This window comes from Vulpes vulpes, chromosome 15 (genome assembly GCF_048418805.1).
Source record: "Vulpes vulpes isolate BD-2025 chromosome 15, VulVul3, whole genome shotgun sequence".
Lineage (NCBI taxonomy): Eukaryota > Metazoa > Chordata > Mammalia > Carnivora > Canidae > Vulpes > Vulpes vulpes.
In genome coordinates, this window is record NC_132794.1 from 49,662,579 (window position 1) to 49,685,824 (window position 23,246).

The 23,246-nt window shown below is 37.7% G+C and overlaps 1 protein-coding gene across 4 annotated transcripts in view; it reads right to left on the reverse strand.

Annotated features, from left to right (window-relative positions):
• Positions 1-1,706: 1,706 nt before the first annotated feature.
• UBR1 (ubiquitin protein ligase E3 component n-recognin 1) overlaps positions 1,707-23,246 on the reverse strand; it is a 142,816-nt gene continuing 121,276 nt past the window's right edge. For 2 of the 4 annotated variants that reach the window (XM_025998561.2, XM_072738387.1), the window contains 6 exons: positions 22,153-22,261; positions 19,216-19,272; positions 17,107-17,184; positions 7,392-7,562; positions 5,951-6,052; positions 1,707-4,367 (listed from right to left, as the gene is read on the reverse strand). In XM_025998561.2, coding sequence (XP_025854346.1) covers positions 4,226-4,367; positions 5,951-6,052; positions 7,392-7,562; positions 17,107-17,184; positions 19,216-19,272; positions 22,153-22,261 — 659 coding nt within the window. In that variant the 3' untranslated portion in view covers positions 1,707-4,225. The remainder of the gene's footprint in view (positions 4,368-5,950; positions 6,053-7,391; positions 7,563-17,106; positions 17,185-19,215; positions 19,273-22,152; positions 22,262-23,246) is intronic. The other 2 variants (XM_072738386.1, XM_025998562.2) reach the window with 2 other exon arrangements.

Here is a 23,246-nt window from a genome sequence, read left to right on the forward strand (position 1 = left end):
AGAGACACAGAAGGAGAGAGAGGCAGAGACACAGAAAGAGGGATAAGCAGGCTCCATGCAGGGAGCCTGATGTGGGACTCGATCTCAGGTCTCCAGGACCACACCCCGGGCTGAAGGCAGCACTAAACCACTGAGCCACCAGGGCTTCCCCCAGAGGTTTTAAATTTTAATGCAAACCGAAAACTTGCCTGGTTGTAGGATTTGTTTTTCTCAGTAGTGCCCAGCTACTCTAAGCACAGAAAAGACTCTGTAGTGACCTCTTCCTGCCATTTACAAGTGCCTTGTATTTTGATAAGCAAAACACTTTTCTTCATTGCCTTCAGTGCTACTGCCCTCCTAGAATATCGTAAAATCTTAATACTAAAGCAATGACTTTTTTGGTTTTTTTTTTTTTTTTTTTTACTTTTTTGGTTTTTAACTCTAGGTACACTTTCCTTACATGAAAGCTTAAATAGAAACTCAAAATGAAAAATTTCAACTACCTACGTTTGGCACTTTTCCCCCTCTCTGATCTACTTTTCTCTCTGAGGCTCTTTGGCACTTGGACTAAAATGACTTTGGTAAAAAGTAAGAAAGCTCTAAATTTTAAGAGTGATGGTTTAGAAACAGAAGGAAGTCATAATGGTTTTGTAAAGGCTCAATCTCAGGATATTCTGATTCAGGATCAAGGGTGAAATCCAGAAATTTTATTTTATTTTATGATTTTATTTATTTATTCATGAGAAACACACACACAGAGAGGCAGACACACAGGCAGAGGGAGAAGCAGGCTCCACGCAGGGAACCCGACATGGGACTTGATCCTGGGTCTCCAGCCAGGATCAGGCCCTGGACTGAAGGTGGTGCTAAACCGCTGAGCCACCGGGGCTTGCCTGAAATCCAGAAACTTAGATTTTGTTAATGCTCCTCAGGTGATTCTAACACAGTTAAGTCTGAGAACCATTATACTAGACTTATGCTGTCCAGTATAGTAGGCACTAGCCACCTATGACAATTTAAGTTTAGTTAAAATTAAATTAAAAAACTCAGGTCCTCAGTTGCACTAGCCACATTTCAAAATGTTCAATATTTGCATGGGGACAGTGACTATCACACTGGAATCCAGAGAACATTCTGATCATTGCAGAGTCCTCCTGAACAGATAGTATGTCCTCAATGGGGTGTACATATCCCAAGAAATGCATAGATTCACTTGGAAGATATTTAAACAGAAATATTCTATTCTTCAGCTGATTTTTTAAATCTCCATTTTTGGGCAATGTCTTAAAATGTACTGAATATATTAGTATTGAATAGAAAAAATTCCCTCTATAGTGAGTGCATGCTTAAAAATTATTTACTGATGGAATGTATGGTCAAAAAGTTTGGAGACCTTTATACCAAATACCTATCTCTGTCTTTTAAAGAATTTGTCAGGCAGCGTGGTGGGGCAGCAGTTTAGCGCCGCCCTCAGCCCAGGGCCTGATCCTGGAGACCCGGGATAGAGTCCCATGTCAGGCTCCCTGTATGGAGCCTGCTTCTCCCTCTGCCTGTGTCTCTGCCTCTCTCTCTCTCTCTCTGTGTCTCTCATGAATAAGTAAATAAAATCTTAAAAAAAAAAAAAAAAAAAAACAATTTGGGCTGACAAAGGTAACATTTAATTAGAGCTCCTTTCTAGGTACATATTTTTATACTTCAAACCCAAATCCCCAAACATGAGAAGTCCCTTTTTTCTTTGTAAATATACACATATATTTTATTTCAAAAAGCACAAGAACATTATACAAGTTTTAAATTTACATTTTGCAATAAAAGATATCAATATATGCATTATTTGTATAACTTCATCATTGATGGAATTTGAATCAGTGGTATAAACATGTTGCAGTCACTAGATATAGATCATCACAGTGAACCAAAATGCATAGTTGTTGTGAAATGACAAATGACCACTAATGGGTGAACTCACAGCCCATACACCAGGCAAAATAAATTAATTATACAGATATAGGGTTTTCTTCACTGTATCATTAAAATTCCTGTCAGCTTCTCACCAAAAACATTAGAAAAACACAATTTTGGAGCCATCCTGTTGAACCATTCCCCCACATACTACACTAATGAAAATAAAGTGACTTTTTGCTCATTTGTAAGTAAACTCCATAAGCATAATTAAATTGTTTGCAATGATGAAGGCAAACCACTATATTTGAATAAAATTAGAAATCCCTAGGGCTGGGGGCAGCACCAAGACGTGTTCATCTCCAGTGCAGGGGTCTGAATCAATCTCAGAAGTGGAACTCAATATGGAACAGGTTCTTTGGCAGTAAATGTCTGACTGGCCATTACAGGGTAGTCCCTCTGGCAGCTTAAGAGCATAAGAGCATAACCCCAGGACGAAGCATAACCCCAGGATGAAGTGAATATAAAAAAACTAGAAATAAAAATTCAGTTTGTCTCTGCTAAATTGGGGCTAAGCAGTTAGGGCAGAAGTCAGCATCTTCTGTTCTCTATTGTGGCGCAGATTTCCCAGTCAGACAATCCATCCAAAAACATTTATAAGAAATAAAGGGAGATGTTCTAATCATTTAAACATACTGGCAAACTGGACAAGCTGAATACCAAATTTTCTGATTCTCACTTATCAATTGTTAAAAATTGTTCAGTGGAGCTGTATCTATTTCCTGATACCTTCTGAATAATAATTATTCAAGTAGAAAATCATGATTGTGATTTTGATGCCTATTCATGCCAATCCTTTACCACAAAACCCACCTTTACTTTACATTAAGAATATATATATATAAAAAAATCTAACCCCAAACGTGCATGATCAATAACTTTTCAAATATATTTTTATCTTTGCCTTTGCTGAGCAAAAAGAAGATAGGGAAAACATTTACACATATATATGACAGTAGTCACCAAAGGCAAAATCAGATGGTCTTTGAATGCATCTTTCAAATTTCTAAAGTTACTACAGAGACAACAGAAGCTAAAATGGAAGGTTTCAATTTTTCTTCTGTTTATATCACAAGTTCTCAATATAAAAAGTTAAAGCCAAAAATCAAGAAGTTTATGCACAGATTCAGGAGAGCTCTATTATTTATAAACAAGATGGCTCAACCACGGCATATTATAACAGGACAAAGACCACTGATCACATGGCTTTTTGGTTGTCTGTACTAGTCATAAAACCAGAGTTTATGAAAAGGTTCCACACAGATAACAACTGAAGGATTTGTCTTTTACAAAGACATAGAAGATTATGGTACTGCCTTCAATCTGATTGTTCTAATTTACAGCTGCCATGATCCTTTCATTGGGGGTAATTTTCTCATCCTCATTCTATTGATAGTTTACATCAGAACTGCATCAGGTTTTTAAGAGTCAAATAAGATGGTGCCACAAACAAGATAAGTGAACTCATTTTAGAAATTTGCCTTGGGAAAACACGAAGTATTATAATTTCAAAACTCAACAAAGCTATTTTGGTAAGAGGTGGGGACTACAGTTTCTTTGGCCCATCGGGGATAAATAATGAATACATTATCCTATCCTATCCTATTCTTGAGGTCTATAGTGGGGGGATAAAGCTTTTCCACACTGGCAGAAATTTGCCTTAGAAATGGCAAGTCTGTCCATAGAAAGATTTACTTTCTGGCTGAAACAGTAAGTGGCACATTAGGAGTATTTCCTTAGAAGAGAGACAATAAAAAAATTTACTCTTTTAAAAACTTTCTTAACTGCATGGCTTCTGCAATTCCTCTTTAGCTGCAAGGAAAAACTACCACAGATTAGAATCCCGTCAGTGTTACTAAACTAAACTTGGGTGTGTGTGGGAGATACCAAATGTAAAACTAGAAGAGTTAACCAACATTAAGAATGTCCACAATTGCTTAAGGTGACTTCATTTACCAGGTGAATGAAATGAAATGAGGTGGGACAGATTACGAAGGGAAATGAATTTTCTAGAAATAGCAGAATCAGACACTTGGGATGAAGAAGCATTTTTAGTGTTCTGGAACATAAAAACCAATTAATCAATGTCCTTTTTTTCCACTAAGCATATTTTCACTAATTGAAAGCAATACTCCGTTAAGGAATATTTTATTGATGTATATGAGTCTGGACATAGAGCAAAAGACCCTCCAACCCTTCCCCAGCCCTCAGAAAGATCTCCATAATTTTGAATCGGTCTTCATTACTGTCTTCATTTATGATTGTCCCAAGGCAGAGTTGAAGCTCACAATAACTGCCAGTTGAATCCAAATAACATCTGATTAGTTTCTTGGCTCCTAGCAATCTCTTCTATAATGCAGTGCTGTTGCCACACCAAATGGAGCTTCCGATACCGCTCACGAGATAAATGAAGAGGGTTGCCTCTCCTTCAAAGAAAATGAAACAAAACAATCAACATGTAAGTTCAAATCAAATAACTGCCACATCTTTATTGCCTAAATTAGTCCAAACTCTTGAGATGGTCTTAGAGCTGAGAAGAATCACCAGGACAGGGTTTTTTTTTTTTTTTTAAATAATAAATTTATTTTTTATTGGTGCAGGACAGGGTTTTATTTTTTTTTATTTTTTTATTTTTATTTATTTTTATTTTTTTTATAAATTTTTATTTATTTATGATAGTAACACACACAGAGAGAGAGAGAGAGGCAGAGACACAGGCAGAGGGATAAGCAGGCTCCATGCACCGGGAGCCCGATGTGGGATTCGATCCCGGGTCTCCAGGATCGCGCCCTGGGCCAAAGGCAGGCGCCAAACCGCTGCGCCACCCATTCTCCCCTCACCTCTGGTCACCATGAACTTAATAGGTTACTTAGCTGATGAAGCAGAAAGTTACTCCTTAATTATTCAGAAAATAGGCAAAGTATATATCATGGGCATTATGAGACCCCATTTAAATGAACAGTGAGGTTTATAACATGAAGCAGCTATTTATTCTTTTTTGGGTAGTCTGATGGGGCTTTATGGCTTTTTGGCCTCATACAGTTTATTTAGCTTTCATTTCTGGTCTTTGTATAGTAGAGATTAAGTTTGAGGTGTAACTCTAAGCCCTCAAATTATATTCTGCTGCTCAGAAATATTTGCTTATTGTTTTTCTTATGACATAACAAATTTGCTAGTGATTAGCAGATATTTAAACAAAATGATTCCACATCAATTCTAAGGTTGTACAGTTTGTGACACTGTAGAGCAGCTAATCCAAAATGACTAACTGCTATTGCAATTACAGAGAACTGTGAAATTCTCATTCTGGAGGCACTCAAAGTGTCTCAGCTGGTTGAGTATTTTTTCTTTCTTTCTTTTTTTTTAATGGTTTATTTTTTAAAAAAGATTTTACTCATTTATTCATGAGAGAGAGAGAGAGAGAGAGAGAGAGAGAGAGAGAAAGAGAGACAGGCAGAGACGCAGGCAGAGGGAGAAGCAGGCTCCATGCAGGGAGCCTGATGCGGGACTTGATCCTGGGTCTCCAGGATCATGCCCTGGACTCAAGGCAGCACTAATAAACTGCTGAGCCACCGGGCTGCCTTGGTTGAGTATTTTCAAATTGCCTAATTAAGTAAAAAATTCTGCTTCTTTGTACCTTTCTGGAACAACTCAAATTTCTTCTCCTCAGTCATTAACTAATTTCACCATTCAGCTATTTTCTACCTTAATCTAAAGACTTAAACCTTCTAAGTAATTCTGAAGATAGGTTGATTAAAAAAAACGTAACATTCAAATATTAGGATGGCTGGTATTTTTAACTTTGGAGAAGTATTACCCTCACATTCTGGAGAAGCAGAAAGTTGTTCAAAATTACGTGCTACATTTATATGGTATCATATTTAATATTTTTAACTTGCACCTATTAAAAAATCTCTCTCAGTATTTAGCATTAAGTTTTTGTGTTAAAGAACTGTTGCCATGCATGTACAATAATGACTAAAATGAAAAATAAATAAACCAATCTTACTTCAGGCCAGGGTCTGTTTCTCCATATTCATCCAAGTAAGGGGCTGGATAGGCACAGCCTCTGGCTTTACCTTCAACCAGGACTACTCTGCATTCTCGGATTCTGAAGGACAAAACAACCAAAAGGAAATATTATTAAGTGCATATGTACAAATGATAGGCACTGCATCAAAATTAATCTAGAGAAAAGACATGCCAATATCTGTTGGGAATTCAGTAAGGGAGACAATAAATACAGACAAATAGATTAAATTGTGTTTTTTCTGAATAAAATAGAATGAACACTGCTATTTTTATTGAAGTTATGGGAAAGGATCAATGGATTTAGGGAAATGGGGCCATTAATAGTGCCTGAATCTATTGAGAGGAAGGAAGCTGTCCTACTTGAGCCATAGGTACCCTGGAAAAATGATGGCTGGGCTTGTTTCTGTTGTTTCCTGACCTACAACCTGGAGTAGGGAAGGAGCAGAAGGACAGACCAACATCTCTTGTTCTGATAGCTTTGGGCCAGAAATAAGGTTAGGGAAGTGTCAAGCCATTTCTGGTTAGAACCAGTCTCCAACAGCGCAAATTATAAAGAACCACTGCCACTTTGAAGTTACCTGGGGTCCTTATAGATAGAAAGGAAGATATAAAAATACTGTTTGTGTGCATGTGTACAAAAGGAATAAGTACGACAGAGTGATGTTACAAAATAAACAGTTGGAGTAGGCAGTGGGTTTATTTGTTGTAAATTTCCGAAAAGAAGAAAATAGGAAAAAAAAAAAAAGAAGAAGAAAATAGGTGTCTGAGTGTGGCCTCTATGAATTTATTCCCATTGTTCCAACAGATGCCAACAAGCAGTAATTATATATTTCATAGTTAGTGAGATATTTGGGCTTACATAAACAGAAACTACATTACATGGGGAGATTGGAAAGAAAAAGCACACATAACCACTTTGAATTTTCTCTCAGGGAACTTCTAATCTTCTTTCCTAAGCATGAAGTAACTATTGTCTACCTCTCAGTCTTTCGCTAAGAGACCAAAGAAAACAATGGTTGCCTGACAGAGGAAATGAAGAAAATGAAAATATTCAAAGGACAACTTTGTATAGGTGCTTTTTAAAAATAGAAGTGTTAGGACTCTGATTCCTCTCACTACATCTGAGTGTTCTACAATACCAGAGTAATCAATACAAAGTCGATCATCCTTAAAATATGCCACAAATAATTAAAATGTCAACAGAGTCCCTTTTTAAAACAAAAATTATTCTGCAGTATCTTCTCAAATGCAATTTCATGTGAATAAAAAGTCTATACTCTTAACTTCTGGCAGACCATTTCTTTTTTTTTTTTTGGCAGACCATTTCTTATCAACACACTGTCCTACCATAATAGCCTCCAGATTGGATTCAGATTCTGTAAGTTCATTATGAAGCTTCCAGAACACTCACTACTCACTTAAGGAAAATGCAGACTCCAGCTCCACAGTGAAGTGCATGAAAAATGCAAGCTCCGACCTCTTCCCCATTCACAATTTCTTGGCAGCAAATGTTCTGAGAACATAGTATAGCTCCACAGAAAAGACACAGAACAGGGTGCTTTCGCTCATCATCTGCAGACCGTGGGCACCTCAAAGGGTAAGAAAACATTCAGTATGGTGGAGAAACAATAAAAACATGATATATCCAGTTAGTGATGAATTGTGTTCATCACTGGCTGGCTGCTTTGCAGCAAAGAATGCTTTTAAAACACAAGAAAACAGGGATCCCTGGGTGGCGCAGTGGTTTAGCGCCTGCCTTTGGCCCAGGGCGTGATCCTAGAGACCCGGGATCGAATCCCATGTCGGGCTCCCGGTGCATGGAGCCTGCTTCTCCCTCTGCCTATGTCTCTGCCTCTCTCTCTCTCTGTGTGTGACTATCATAAATAAATAGAAATAAAAAAAAAACTTAAAAAAACCCACAAGAAAACATGTATACATACATAATTTATTTAGAGAGGGAGAGAAGAGGGGGAAAGGGGGGGAAGGGCAGAGGGAGAGGGAGAGGGAGAATCCTACGTAGGCTCCACACTCAGCGAGGAGCTTAACACAGGGCTCAATCTCACAACCTGGGATCAGCTGAAATCAAGAGACAGATGCTTAATGGATTGAGCCACCTAGGTATCCCAAAACAAGAAAACATTTAATTAGATGATTCTTCTTTAATAAGGACTTAAAAAAACTCCTGATTAATCCACAGGAAGAAAATTTATTATTAAATATACAGTGTCTGGGCAGCCTGGGTGGCACAGCAGTTTAGCACTGCCTTCAGCCCAGAGCCTGATCCTGGAGACCCAGGATCAAGTCCCACGTTGGGCTTCTGGCATGGAGCCTGCTTCTCCCTCTGCCTATGTCTCTGCCTTTCTCTCTCTCTCTCTCTCTCTCTCTCTCATGAATAAATAAATAAAATCTTTAAAATCAATGAATATACAGTGTCCTGATAATTCCCATAGTTTGGTAATTAAATATGCCTTGAGATTGAGATACATTTATAGAATCCAGTCTTCATCTGACATGACCAATTTATAGTCAACTCCCTCCTCTGGATTGGCTTAGTTAAGCTTATGTCCTCAATATTAGAGGAATATGATCTTGCTAGGTGTATAATTTCTTTTTTTTAAAATCACAATGTGGGTTCAGACACATTTCTTGTCTATTTTGTTGAAGTACCGAAATCTTTAGGGTTCAAATGAGAGACTGTAGTCTTGAGAGTTAATGCACCCTCCATCTGGGAAATAAAACAAGTTCTTAGGAAGGAAAAAGCAACAGAGCTGACTTGCTTGAACTAAGTAGTACACTGAGATCTACCATTTTACGTAATAGCCTGCTAGAGTCTTGTTATGATGCCCCTCAAGAGGGATATCACTCTCTGAATTAAAGTGATAATGGCTATCTTTAAAAAATAAAGCTTTCTATACTCCTATCTCTGCCTTATAACGGAGATACTAGAAACATCAAGAATTCTTTTATTTGGGCAGTGAAAAATAAATGCAACCACTAAGTTGAGATCCACTGAGGCTTACAATAGGGTCAGAATAAAAAGCACCAAAAGAATCTCCAGCTCCAATAAGGAATTAACAGTTTATTCTCTGATCTCTCATTTCTCAGGTAAGATAAGATGACCACTACTGTCTACACAGGAGCAGACAGACTCTGTGCATAGGTATTCCACTCCTGTCTCCTGGAGATGAGGAGACTATTCTCACTTCCAGGGGGAAGAATATAATTATAGCTCTTTTTGGATAAAGCCATTACCTTTCACCTGTAGTGCAGGATGGCTGAGTCCTAGTCACTAGCATCCTATAAAGGAAAATAGAGGTGACACTTCAAGAATAGTAACTGGGCAGCTCACCCTCCTACAGTAGAAATGGCTCTGTTAATGGAAACTGGTGGTGACAATAAAACTGGAAGAGATGATAAGATTTATTTTCATTTTACTTGAAACCAGTAAGTAGTAGTATCATCCAGGGGGAATCTTCACTGTGATTAATGACTAACACTCCTCTAAGACCCTCCTAAAAGCCAAAGAGTGATATTCTTTAATGCTGGGAAAATAACACCTATTCACTGGGATTCTGTGATAGCAATACAGCCCTAAGGTTAGGAGAATCACTAAACTTAGAGCTGGATGCAATCTCTGAAATCATCTAGCTAATATTTTAAGGGCTGGGAGGTAAATGACTCAACCATTTTTTAGGTAACTGAACTTAATCTGCATGGGACAAACAGCAAGGGAACTAACACTACGATCAATTTTATCTAGTAATAGAGGCTGGCATATGGCTGCCCAAGCCCCTTGTGGGCCAGCTAAACTCTCTGGCTTCAGGGCTCAAAGCAATGGTCATAACTGAATAGGAGAATTTCCTTAGTCATTCTTGTAGGGCAGGGCAGTGATTCTCAGAGTGGGCCATATAGGGGTTCTTCATCAAACCTTCAAAATGATAAAATTCCTTTCTTTACTCCTTCAAATGATAGCAAGTTATTTAACATATGACTAAGGACTTCAATAGTCTTTTGTAGGCCACAGCAATTCATTAGAATTACTAACTGGTATCCTTAAAATTTAAGAGTTATTTGTGTTTTCTGAGAACTCTAATTAATTTAAATTTATTAAGAAGTTTGGCTGCTGCACAAAGATTACTTAATATTACAAAACTCCCAACTGAGCTTTGGAATTCCTGCAATTTTGGAAAAAGATGCTGTATTATCAGCACATCATCAATAAAGTCTTGAATAGGCTTTGATTTCAGATTGCTGAGATTCTTGCCTTTTAATTACAAGTTACTGCTAATTTCATGTCATCATCGTTAATCTGATTTACTTTGGGTGGTGGTGTTGATGCCCTGAGTGTCAAAGGATACATAACTGCATCAGGAGTAATTGTGACCTATTATTTTTAAGATATGATGCATTGTGATTCAAATATGAAATATTCACAGACCAATGCTGAGGCAGATATAAACATAATTTCTCCATTCAGGGGCATTATATTGGTGGTGTGTAGCTCATGAATTTATGTTATTTGAGTAACTTACATCATATGATAGCAAGGTAAGTATAAACTGTTAACTTTACAGAGCATTATTTTATCATATAGAATCATGGGCTTAATTAAGCTCACGTTCTTTTCTTACAAAAGTAACTAATAGGTAATTCATACACGGTATTAGTAATGAGTATAATGTAACTTGTTTATTTTACTTCTCGCCAGTCTTTATCATCCAGATTTTTTAAAATTTGAAAGTAATCACTGAAAGGGAAGAGGAAGATAAAGTCTGAGAAACACTGCTTTAGTAGTGTTTAATCTGATCAAGGTAAGGGGTGAACGCACTACCAAAAAAGGCTAGAGAGGTGTATTCCTCTTTCTAGTATCCAGGCTTAAACCTGAGCCACAATGCTATTTTTACTGTTCTGATGGGCTTCCATATAAGATTTTCCTTGGGGAAAAAAAGGGTCTTTCAATGTTATTTCAGTGAGGATGTGGTCATCTCACTGTATAGTGCTTAAAGACACATGTATAGACGATATTTCTAAGAGAACTACTTGTTTATGAAGTTGGGAACAGTGTTATTTCAGTGGATGGATGTACTAACCACACTTCTACACGTAAAATACTGTTTAAAGATACATGAATAAATGATTATTCTTAGAGTGCTTAAAAAAAGGCTTCTGTAGCTTTAAAAAATAATTGGGAGATATCATTGAAGATGATAAAGTAAGGAGCTCCAGGAATTGGTTCCTCTACCAATACAACTGTTGTTCAGGCAAGAATGGTCTGAAGCAACTGTTTTGGAACTTAGAATCATGGTGAACACTTGCAGCATCCAGAGGGATGCTTAACAAAGAAAGAGGTTGGTAAATTTCAGTGAATTTTGTTTTTTTTTGTGTGTGTGTGTGTAGTGGCTACCACCCCCAGTCCCCAGCCCTATAGCAGGTAGCTATGGGGGTTGCTGCCCATAATTCTGGTGTGGCTTGCTGGTACCAGGATGGGTAATAGAGAAACTGTCAAAAATCAGGGTTGTGTGTTTAGTTCTGCCTGGCAGCTCACTGAGGGGATGACACAGAGACTGGCCATTGTTTCAACCCCTATGGGCTGAATTGACTTTCTTGGCAGTGATGGTAGAGGGAATTTAAAGAGACACATATTTATATTTTTTTCTTCTCTTTTCTTACTGGATCAAGAAATTTAAGGAAATCTCTGTCAGTTCATTGGCTAACTGTAGAGATGAAGGACAGAGACTTCAGTGAACAGTAAGGAATAAAATTTTTGCAAAAAAAAAGCAGTTTGGAAAAGTCACTGAACAAATAGACACCTGGCAGCCTTTATCAAGCAACAGTGGCAATTCTTGGGGAGGGGGAATCTGATTTCTAGAGCTACTACATTGCAATATTCAAAATGTCCAATTCTCAACCAAACTCACAAAACTTACAAAGAAACAGAAAAGTATGGCTTTTAAAGGATAGTTTTGGGCTATGAATAGGCATTCATAGGAAAAAAAGAAACTGACAGAAAACATCTGTAAGCCCAGACATGACACTTAATAATAAACAAATACTTTAATGAACGCCCCCCCTTTTAAAAAAATTTTATTTATTTGAGAGTGAGGGAGTGAGTGAGAGTCAGAGATTGAGTGGGGGTACGGGTAGGAGCAGAGGAGGAGGGAGGGGGAAAAGTAGGCTCTCCACTGAGCAGGGAGCTTGATGTGGGGCTTGATCCCATGACTCTGAGCCAAAGGCAGATGTTTAACTGACTCAGCCACCCTGGCACTCTTTATGTTTTGTTTTTTAAAAGATTTTATTTATTTATTTGACAGAGAATGAGCAAGCAAGAGAGAGTGAATAAGAGTGCACAAGCAGGAGGCGCGGGAGAGGAAGAAATAGGGATCTCTGGGATCATGACCTGAATTGAAGGCTCAACCACTGAGCCACCCAGGTGCTCTGCAGGTGCCCCTTTAAATGAACTCTTAAGTAAGTTCAAAGAGCTGAAGAAAACCAGTGACAAAGAACTAACAGAAAAGAGGAAAACACATGAAAAAGTAGAAAATATTAGCAAAGAGAAATTATAAAAAAGAAACAAATAGAAAAGTATGCAGCTAAAATAAACTTACTAGAGGAGTTCAACAGCATATTGGAGGGCATAAGAATCACTGAATTTTAAGGCAGGGTAACTGAAATTACTAAGTAGAGGAGCAGAAAGAAATAAGAAAGAACAAAAAATAACAAAGGGATTTATAAGACACCATCAAGCATACCTACCACATACACATTATGAGAGTCCTAGAAAGACAAGCCAGCAAGAAAAATGTTTTGAAGAAATAATGGCCCAAACTTCCCAAATTTGTTGAAAGACATGAATTTACACAACAAGAATGAAACTGAACTACAAATAGGATAAATTCAAAGAGAATCACCTGGAGATATGTTATGATCGAACTGTCAAAAGTCAGGAACAAAGAAAGAAGCTTGAAAGTAGCCAGAGAAGCAACTCATCACATACAAGGGATCCTCAATAAAATTAACAGCTGATTTCTCATTAAAAAACCATGGAGGCTAAAAGGTAGTAGAATATAGTTACTGTCCTCCAGGAAAAAAAGCTGTCATTTAAGAATTCTATTATCTGCCAAAACTATCCTTTAAAAATAAAGGAGAAATTAAGACATTCCCAGATAAACAAATACTAGGTAGTTCATTGCTAGTAAGGCTGTCTTACAAGAGGTGATAAAGGGATTCCTTCAAGGTGAAACAAAGGAACACCAATGGTAACTTGAAGCCATGTAAAAAAACACAAGTAACTTGTGAAGCTAACTACACATGTAAGTTATAAAAGCTAGTGTTAAAAAAAAAACAAACTAGTGTTATTATAATTTTGGATGCATAACTCCTTTTTTGGCTTATTATATTATTTAAAACACAAATGAACAAAAGAATCGTTATAAATCTACACTGACAAGCACACAATGTATAAAAATGTAATCTGTGATTTTAGCAACATAAAGAGGGGAGAAAAAAATTAGAAATGAACAGTTAATGTATGCAATTGAAACAAAGTTGTTTTCTTTCTTTCTTTTCTTTTTTTTAAGATTTAGAGAGACACACAGAGAGAGAGAGAGAGAGAGAGGCAGAGACACAGGTGGAGGGGAGAAGCAGGCTCCTTGCAGGGAGCCTGATGTGGGACTTGATCCTGGGTCCCGGGATCATGCCCTGAGACAAAGGCAGATGCTCAACCACTGAGTCACCAGGCATCCTGAAACTAAGCTGTTTTCAAGTCAAACTAAATTTAAGATGTTAATTGTAATCCCTACAGATACCCAGCTAAGTTGTAGGGTATAGGAGGAACATGCAAAAATCAACTGTGTTTCAACATACCAGCAATGGAATAGTCCAAAAAGGAAATTAAGAAAATAATTTTATTTAGAATAGCATCCAAAAGAGTAAAACACCTAGGAATAAATTTTAACTAAGGAGGGAAATACTTGTACCCTGGAAACTATAAAACACTGCAGAAAGAAATTAAAGAAGGCCTAAATATGGGAAGGCATCCATGCTCATGGACTGAAAGACCTCACGTTTATTTTGTTTTGTTTTTTAAAGATTTTATTTATTTATTTGGGAGTGAGTGAGATAACAAGGGGGAGGGGGAGGGGAGAGGCAGAGGGAGAGGGAGAAGCAGATCCCGTGCTGATTATAGAGCCAGATGCAGGGTTTAATCTCAGTACCATGGGATCAAGGGGTCATGACTGAGCTAAGGCAGAAGCTTAACTGACCAAGCCACCCAGGCGCCCCCTGGAAGACTGTTATTAAGATGGCAATACTCCCTAAAGCAATCTATAGATCAACTCAATCTCTATTAAAATTCCAGTTGCCTTGGGGCACCTGGGTGGCTCACTGGTTGAGCATCTGCCTTTGGCTCAGGGCATGAGCCTGGGATAAGTCCTACATTGGGCTCCCTGCAGAGAGCCTGCTTTTCCCTCTGCCTCTGTTTCTGTCTCTCTCTCTGTCTCTCATGAATAAATAAAATCTTTAAAAATAAAATAAAATAAAATCCCAATTGCCTTTTTACAGAAACGGAAAAGCCAAATTTGCATCTAACTGCAAGAGGCCCTAGTCAAAGCAACACTGAGAAAGAAAAAGTTGGAAGGCTCACATATTACAACTTAAAAACTTACTACAAAGCTATGGTAATTTAAAAGCATAAGGACAGACAGACCAAAGGAATAAACTTTAGAATTTAGGAAGAAACCCAAACACATCTATGACCAATTGATTTTCAACATAGGTGCTAAGACTACCCAATGAGGTAAGAACAGTTCCTTAAAAAATGGTGCTAGGGTAACTGGAAACCACGTGAAAAAAAGAATGAAGTTGGATTTCCTCTCTCATTTCAAAAATGAACTCAAAACAGATCCATAGTCTAAATACAGAGCTAAAACTACAAAACTATTGAAAGAAAACATAGGGGTAAATCTTCATGACCTCACATTTGGCAATGGATTCTTAGTTTTGACATCAAAAGCACAAGAAACAAACAAACAAAAGAGACCAAATGAACCTTTATGCATTGCAAACATTATGAAGAATATGAAAACAGGGATCCCTGGGTGGCGCAGCGGTTTGGCGCCTGCCTTTGGCCCAGGGCGCGATCCTGGAGACCCAGGATCGAATCCCATGTCGGGCTCCTGGTGCATGGAGCCTGCTTCTCCCTCTGCCTATGTCTCTGCCTCTCTCTCTCTCTCTGTGTGTGACTATCATAAATAAATAAAAATTAAAAAAAAATATGAAAACACAACCTATAGAATGGGAGAAAATATTTGCAAATTAAAAACCTGATAAGGGCAATTAAAAAATAAATGAAAATAAAAAATATAAAAATCTGGGATCACTGGGTGGCTCAGTGGTTTGGCGCCTGCCTTTGGCCCAGGGTGTGATCCTGGGGTCCCAGGATCGAGTCCCATGTCGGGCTCCCTGCATGGAGCCTGCTTCTGCCTCTGCCCGTGTCTCTGCCTCTCTCTCTCTCTCTCATGAATAAATAAATAAAATCTTTAAAAAAAAAAAATCTGATAAGGGCTGCATATCCAGAATATATTGAAAGAGAACAGAAGAGGCCATCCCAAAATATGCCACCTTGGCATACTGATTATTTTGAATTTAAGTTACTTAAGAAACAGCAGGTGCAAAAAGTATACTCTGACCTTCTTTTGTTTTCCTAAAAGCAGGAAATAAATGTCCCATATGAAGGTATCCTCCCTGTACCAGAGGATAGAAAGTATCCTTAAATAGGGAATCAGAGGTAGGGAATTCAAGGTCAAGAAGGCTATATAAACAAACTCTCTTCTTCAATTTGGTACTCCAAGCCTTAAACCCCTCTGTTTTGTAAATCTTTACAAAAAATTGTTTGACTAAAAGGTATAAACTCAGTTACTTCTTTGAGTCTCATTATTTCTATGAGTTCCCATATATACAAAATTAAACTTTTCTCCTATTAATCTGTCCTATGTTAATTTAATTATTTGGCCAAACAACCTAGAGAGAAGAAAGGAAGAGTTTTCCTCTTCTTCAATATAAAGAACTCTTAGAACTCAACAACAAAACAGACAGTCCAATTCCAAGATGGGCAAAGGACTTGAACAGACATTTCTCCAAAGAACATAGATAAATGTCCAACAAGCATATGAAAAGATGTTCCATATCAGTGGTCATTAAGAAAACATGTATCAAACCACACTGAGCTACTGTTTTATACCCACTAGGATGGCTTTAATTAAAAAAAAAAAAAAGAAAATATCAAGTATTGACAAAGATGTAAAAAATAGGAGTTCTTTTACATTGCTGATGGGAATGCAAAATGGTACAATTATGGAAAAACAGTTTAGTGGTCACTCAAAGATTTAAGCATATAATTACCATAATGACACAGTAATTCTACTCTTAGGAATATACACCCAAGAGAAATGAAAATATATGTCCACATAGAAACATGTACATGAATGTTTATAGTAGCATTATTCATAATAGTCAAAAGGGGGAAACAACCTAAATGCTCATCAATGGATAAACAAACTCTGGAATATACAATCTTATTATTTTAAGATTTTATTTTTAAGTTATCTCTATACCTAACGTGGGGCTTGAACTCACAACTCTGAGATCAAGAGCTGCATGATCCACCAACTAAGCCAGCCAGGTGTCCCTCCAGTGGAAAATTAGAATATTATTTAGCCAAGAAAGGACTGAATACACGCTACAGGTTGCATGACATCAAAAACTATACTACATGAAAGAAGTCAGACACAGAAGGTCATATATTCTATGGCTCCTTTTATATGATATGTCCAGAGCAGGCAAATCCAGAGAGACCGAAAGCAGATTATTGGTTATCAGGGATCAGAAAAGAGGGAAATGGGGATTATTTAGTGGATACAAGGTGTTTCTCCAGCATGATGAAAAAGTCTTAAAACTAGAGAGAGGTGATGGATACACACAATAGCTGAACTATACACTTTATCATCATTAATTGTATATTTTATGGTTTTCAGTGGTCACTTTAAAAAAATTTTGCTAGTGGTGGTGCATTCCACCACCTCCAATTTTTACAATTGTAAAAACTTAACAATTTTTTAAAAACATATTTCTTCTTACCTGAAATGAGAAGCTTGATTTAGGAGGCAGCTATAGTCATCAGGAAGCTCTATCAAACTATTTCTTTTTCTAGGGTATCTAGAAATGTAATTTAAAAGACAATTTTACTTATGAGTAAATAATCCCATGTCAAAAATTGACAAGGTAATAGAAGGAAGAATATCTTAAAAATAAAAAAAGGATCCATACTTGCAACCCACAGTAATTCCTCCTATTGACTACATTAAATCTGAGTTTCTCAGCCTAGAATTTAAAATCTTTTCATCATCTGGTTTCCTTTCCAAACTCAACTCTCGCTATTTCCTAAGACTAAATTGTTCTAGCCAGATTTCCACCATAGTTAGGAAGGTAATATAAAGAAGTTAAGAACACAGTCTTTGAAATTAGACCTCATTATAAATCCTAAATTCTCTGATACCTGACAAGTCACTGAAAATAAGCCTATTTTTCTTGGGTTTGTAAATGGAGGATGATTATACTTTCTCAGTCATAAGGCACACCATCAATTTCATAACACATTTTTGAGGATGAGGGAGAGAGAAATATAAAGGACTCATGCTGATTTAAGAAATGTTAAATATAATTAATAGTACGGAGGAACCTCACAGCTGTTGAGGACTCAATAAGATATTGAAGTGGAACATAATATGCTTAGTACTTGATAATATGTTTGCAAATGTTATTATTCACTCTTACCATACAGTATAGCTACAATAAAAGCCTTGAATGCACAACCTAGGAAGTTTAGCATTCGAATAACATGGAAATTCTATCCTCAAACCCCAATCACCTTAAATTCTATTATTCCCTTTATGTTTAGCTGAAAATTATCTCCTCTAAGACTAACTTTGCATCATTAAGACTTTTTTACTCTTTAAATTTCTATAGCATAACGGTATATTCCATATACTATTTTATGTATTTAGTTTATGCACATAATTAAATTGTAAATTACCCATGACCAAAAAGCTGTATGTATTAGGTCTTTTAACTCTCCCAAAATATTTTAGTACCATGCTGGGGAAATAGTAGGTGTCTAAAAGGCACACAATGAACTGAAATAAAGGAAAAATTATGTCAGATTAATAGTTTTAAAATAGATACTCATCTTTTAAACTTTTCTCTCTATTCTTTCTTTTCTTGGTGATGTGAATACTACTGTATCTACGTTATAAAAGCTCAATCTATAATCTCTTAATCACTAAAGCTGGGTTAAGGAGTAGGTAGCAATGTACATTTACAGTAAAGGGGAAAGAAGTTCAAGGGGTGAGAAAAGATGAGAAGAGAAGGTGGCAAATGCACATTGCCTCACAATGTTTGCTTTGGCCATAGAAAAAGGGTACTGATGTTATGAGCACTTAAGGCTGGAGGTCAACTCCTCTTCTTGTTTCCTGATGCAATTCATTGGAATAAAAATTAGACACATACATAACATGGGCGAGCCCTGTGGAGGATACAAAGAAAATAAGCATGCAGTTTGGGCCCTGGTAAATTTACTGTTCAGGGCTTGATGGTGCTGGCAGGCACACATGAACACACACAAATGATAGGACATTACTTGGCCAGACATGCAGGAGGAGGTTGCATATGAATTGTTTTTGAGGAAGAGGTGGATTTTGATTGAGCTATAACTTTAAGGGAGACAGGAGGGCTGAACAACAGTTCTGTTGGGTAGTCTCTAAGTATATAGATAGGAAAGGAAGAGGAAGAGGGAATAGTCCTATTTATACCTTATTCTATTCTTGAAAGGAAAAAAAATGGTACATAGGAATACTGTTACTACCTTCTGATTTTAATATACTGGCAGCTCCAAGATGCTATCTCCTCCTGTGCCTTTTAATATGCATGTACGAGCCTAAGGAAGAGGAGCTGGTGGAGTCAAACAATTAAAGGATAAAAGGATAGCCACTCCAAGAAAAAAAATCAACTGTAGGAAGAATCTAGTTTCTGGCAAAGAACCAATGATGTAACACAATGTAGGAAACTATATACTGAGTAAGAACGAAGACGACATTTTGGAAAGCATGTTCCACAAACCAACTACTTTTGGAAACACAACCTGTAGATGGGTTGGGTGGGGTGGGAGGAGGACTGAGAAGTAAAACCAACCTGACTATGGTGCTTTTTTGCTTCAAACAATTTAGTAAGGCAGGATCTGCACACCACCTACATGGGGAGCCAAGAGAAAAGCAAACAGATCATCACAACTTCAGTGCAGTGCATCAACGAGCCATCCTCTCCAAATCTTCCTGTCTTTTCTTTCCATGTTCCCTCTGCTAGACGTCTCACATCTTATCCCTTTGCTTTTCTTCCCTTCATTTCTGTCTCCCTATTTGTTTTCCCCCCTCTCTTTTAATTTCTTTTTTAAAGGGTTAATCAATCAAGGTCTTACTAGAAACACAGAAGAGGGAATTTAATACCAGGAATTGGTAATAGAAGTGACAGAAGGGCTGTGAAGCCAAGTAGGAGACAAAAAGGCGGTGGCTCAGCGGTTGAGTGTCTGCCTTCGGTTCAGGGCGTGATCCTGGGATCTGGGATGGAGTCCCGCATCAGGCTCCTCCCAGGTAGCCTGCTTCTCCCTCTGCCTAGGTCTCTGCCTCTCTCTGTCTCTCATGAATAAATAAATAAAATCTTAGAAAAAAAAAGGGCAACCCAAAGATTAGCCAACAATCGGAAGCCACCACCTCTCCCAGGCTGGAGGAACAAAAGGAAATTATGATATTATTAGAGCCCAGAGATTGGGTTCAATGGTGGATACTGGAACCACCACAGACTTGGCTGATGGGAACTAGAGCCAGAGAAGAGCTCCCACCACTGCCAGAGACACTGCACAAAGCAGAGAGAGGTGGCTAACACTCCGGTTTCTCTCTTCCTCCTGGACTCCCATGCCCTGCCAGTACCTCCCACAAGCTGGATGTAGGCAGAAGCCAACTGACAAGAAAGACTGGGAAATGTGGCCTGCAAGTCTCAGTTTCCTGTACTACAGAGCACAAGATGAGGAAAGGCTCTGAGGCAAGAAGGGCTAGGAATGGTTCAAAGGGCAAGGACATTCTGCTTCAGAGTTTGAATTTTTATCACTGACCTGGAATAGCAAGTTCAAAACATACTGTCTCCTAGAATATACACGTAAAATTAGTACAACCCACTGTGACTGTATTTAACACAAAGCATGATACTGACTTTCTGGGATCCATTTTGTTTTAATTCATTTTTAATCACCCTGAAGATTAGAACACCTTGTGAGAAATGAAGATACATAGAAAAGAACCTAAAAGAGATGAGAGCACAGAATAGGTGGCAGGAGACAAGGAGACATTCACCTAAATCCTGACACAGGCATGGAGGAGAAAAAGACACTGATAAAGAAAAAGGAGAAAAGTTAAAGGCAAAAACTTGAAAAGATTAAGGAAATCATGATAATGTGCTTTATAACTATAAATATATATATATATATGTATATATATATATATTAGTTTTCTTTTCTTTTGTGAAGATTTTATTTATTTATTCAGGAGAGACACACAGAGAGAGGCAGAGACACAGGCAGAGGGAGAAGCAGGCTCTATGCAGGGAGCCCGACGTGGGACTCGATCCAGGGTCTCCAGGATCACACCCCGGGCTGCAGGCGGCGCTAAACCTCTGCGCCACCAGGGCTACCCTATATATAGTTTTCAACCCAGTTCCCAGCACAGAGCTCCTCCTACACCTTGGACTTTCCTATGTGATGAGAGTGACAAAGTGTCTTTAGGGTGCTGGTTGCTAGGAGAACCAACCATGTGATTAGAGGGCTGGAACTTTCAGTTCTCTTATTTCAACCTCCATGGGCTACAGGTTAAATCAATCACTTATGGCCAATGATTTAATCAACCATGTCTATGTAATATAGCCTCCAAAAAATACCAACAATAACAGGATGTGGAGAACTTTCACATTGGTGAACATGTAGTGATTTGGGGAGTATAGAAACTCAGCTACTTTTCCCCATACCTTGCCCTATGCATTTCTTCCATCTGGCTGTTCCTGAGTTATATCCACTCATAGTAAACTGGTGATCTAGTAAGTAAAATGCTTCTCTGAGTTCTGTGATCTGCTCTAACAAATTAACTGAATCTAAGCAGGGGTCACTGGAGCCTTTGTTCTATAGATACTAGGTCAGAAGCACAGGTGACAACCTTGGACTTACTAGTAGCACCTGTCTGAAATGTGTCTGTGTTAGGTGTGTCGGTATACAGGATTGAGTGCTTGTGGGATCTGATGCTATCTCCAGATAAATAGTGTCAGAATTGAGTTGAATTAGAGAGGACACCCAGCTGGTATCAGAGAATTGTTTGGTTATATGTAGCCAAAACACCCTCCCCTAAGCACACATTGGAATTGGGTGTCAGAATCTTCAATGGCGGAAATAAGAGTAACAGTGAGAAGTGATTATTAAAACAATGCTATAAGTCAATTATATCTCAAAAAAAAAAAAAAAAGATCGAAAATGATAGATGCAAAAATAGGGAAGAACACTAGCAGTTAAGAGGTAGACAGTGATTCAGAGGGCCAGTTAATAATGGGGTAGAAAAAGGTTTTTCTGGAAAAATAATTACCTTCTCCCAGAGAATGCATTTTGATCCACCAAATGACTTTTTTATTCCTCTTCTGGCACCCTCCTGAGATGTGTGCTACCATGTGAGATATGCTACTGTTTTGGATATCACCCCAATTTGGTTTTAGTGTTTAGTTGGGACACTATGGCTGCTGACTATGTGACTCCTGACTCACCCACTCAGCCTGCCTGATGATTTACAACAGCAAGAAATGGCAACTTTGGGGAAGAGTAGTACAAGGCATGGTAATCACAGTGGGACAAGTGCAAAGTCCAGCTGCCTATGGCTGCTGGTCTTAAGTCCAACTCTCTGAGTGTGTGGATTAGGAATCTCCTATATTTTTGTTATCCACTTCAATCAAATCTAATCAATCTAAAAGCTTAGCAAAAAATTTTAATTAAAAATTCCCAAACTGTATAATGACCCAACAATGATATTTTGCCCTCATTAGTACCTCTGGAGGAGGGGTCTTACAGTATCCCAATATTCTTGAAAAAGCAGGAACAAATTTGTCGGTAAAGACAGATAACTACAGAGTGCACTGTACTCTCCTTCTGCAGGATCTGCAAGAGAATAAAATACATTTAATATGCACAATATTCTTCCTTGAACAATCTGTGAAAAGAGTTTCTTCTTTTTTATTTCTATACTTTATAAAACTGAGTGATAAATAAGTCACAGTGATCCTTTTTTTAAAAAAAAAAAAACACAGTGATCCTTTTAAAATGCAAATCGGACTCATTCTCCTGATGTTTCTCCAATGCTACACCACCATAAAATACACAAAGTCCTTATCATGGCATAAAGGTCCTACACAATCTGCCCCTGGCTGCCTCTTAAATCTCATATTTCCTACCATCCTCACCCTGTTCATTATGCTTCAGCCATACTCGTCTCTTTACTATTCTTTGATGATGTCAAGCAAAGCTTTGCAGTTAGTGTTTCCTCTGCTTAGGAATGCTCTTCCTTCAACTCTCTGTCCAGTTTAACCCTATCTTTATTTCAATTTCTCTTTGCTCAGTGTATCCTCAAAGAGAAGTCTTCTATGGTTATCCATCTAAAAGTATTACCTACTCTGGCCCAGCATTCTCTATCTCCATGACCTGCTTTATTTTTCTCTGTAGCACTTATCACCACTTGATGTTATATTATGTACATTTTTCTGTTTGTATACATTTAGTCTCCTCCCAATAAAAGACTTAATCTTATTTACTACTATATTACACTGATTAGATAAATACATGATTTTTTAAAAATGCAAACAACAGATCTGTATTGGCAACTACTTAGAAAGTAGCACCCCATTTATAGGCATATCATGGAAATAATTGTGGGTTCAGTTCCAGAACACCATAAGAAAGCCAGTATCACAGTGAAGCAAGTCAAGTGAATTTTTGGTTTTCCAGGGCATATTAAAGGAATATTTCTACTACATTGTAGTTTATTTAGTGTATAGTAGCATTATGTCTAAAACAATGTACACACCTTAATTAAAAAATACTTTATTGCTAAAAAATGCTGATCATCTTCTGAGCTTTCAGCCAGTAA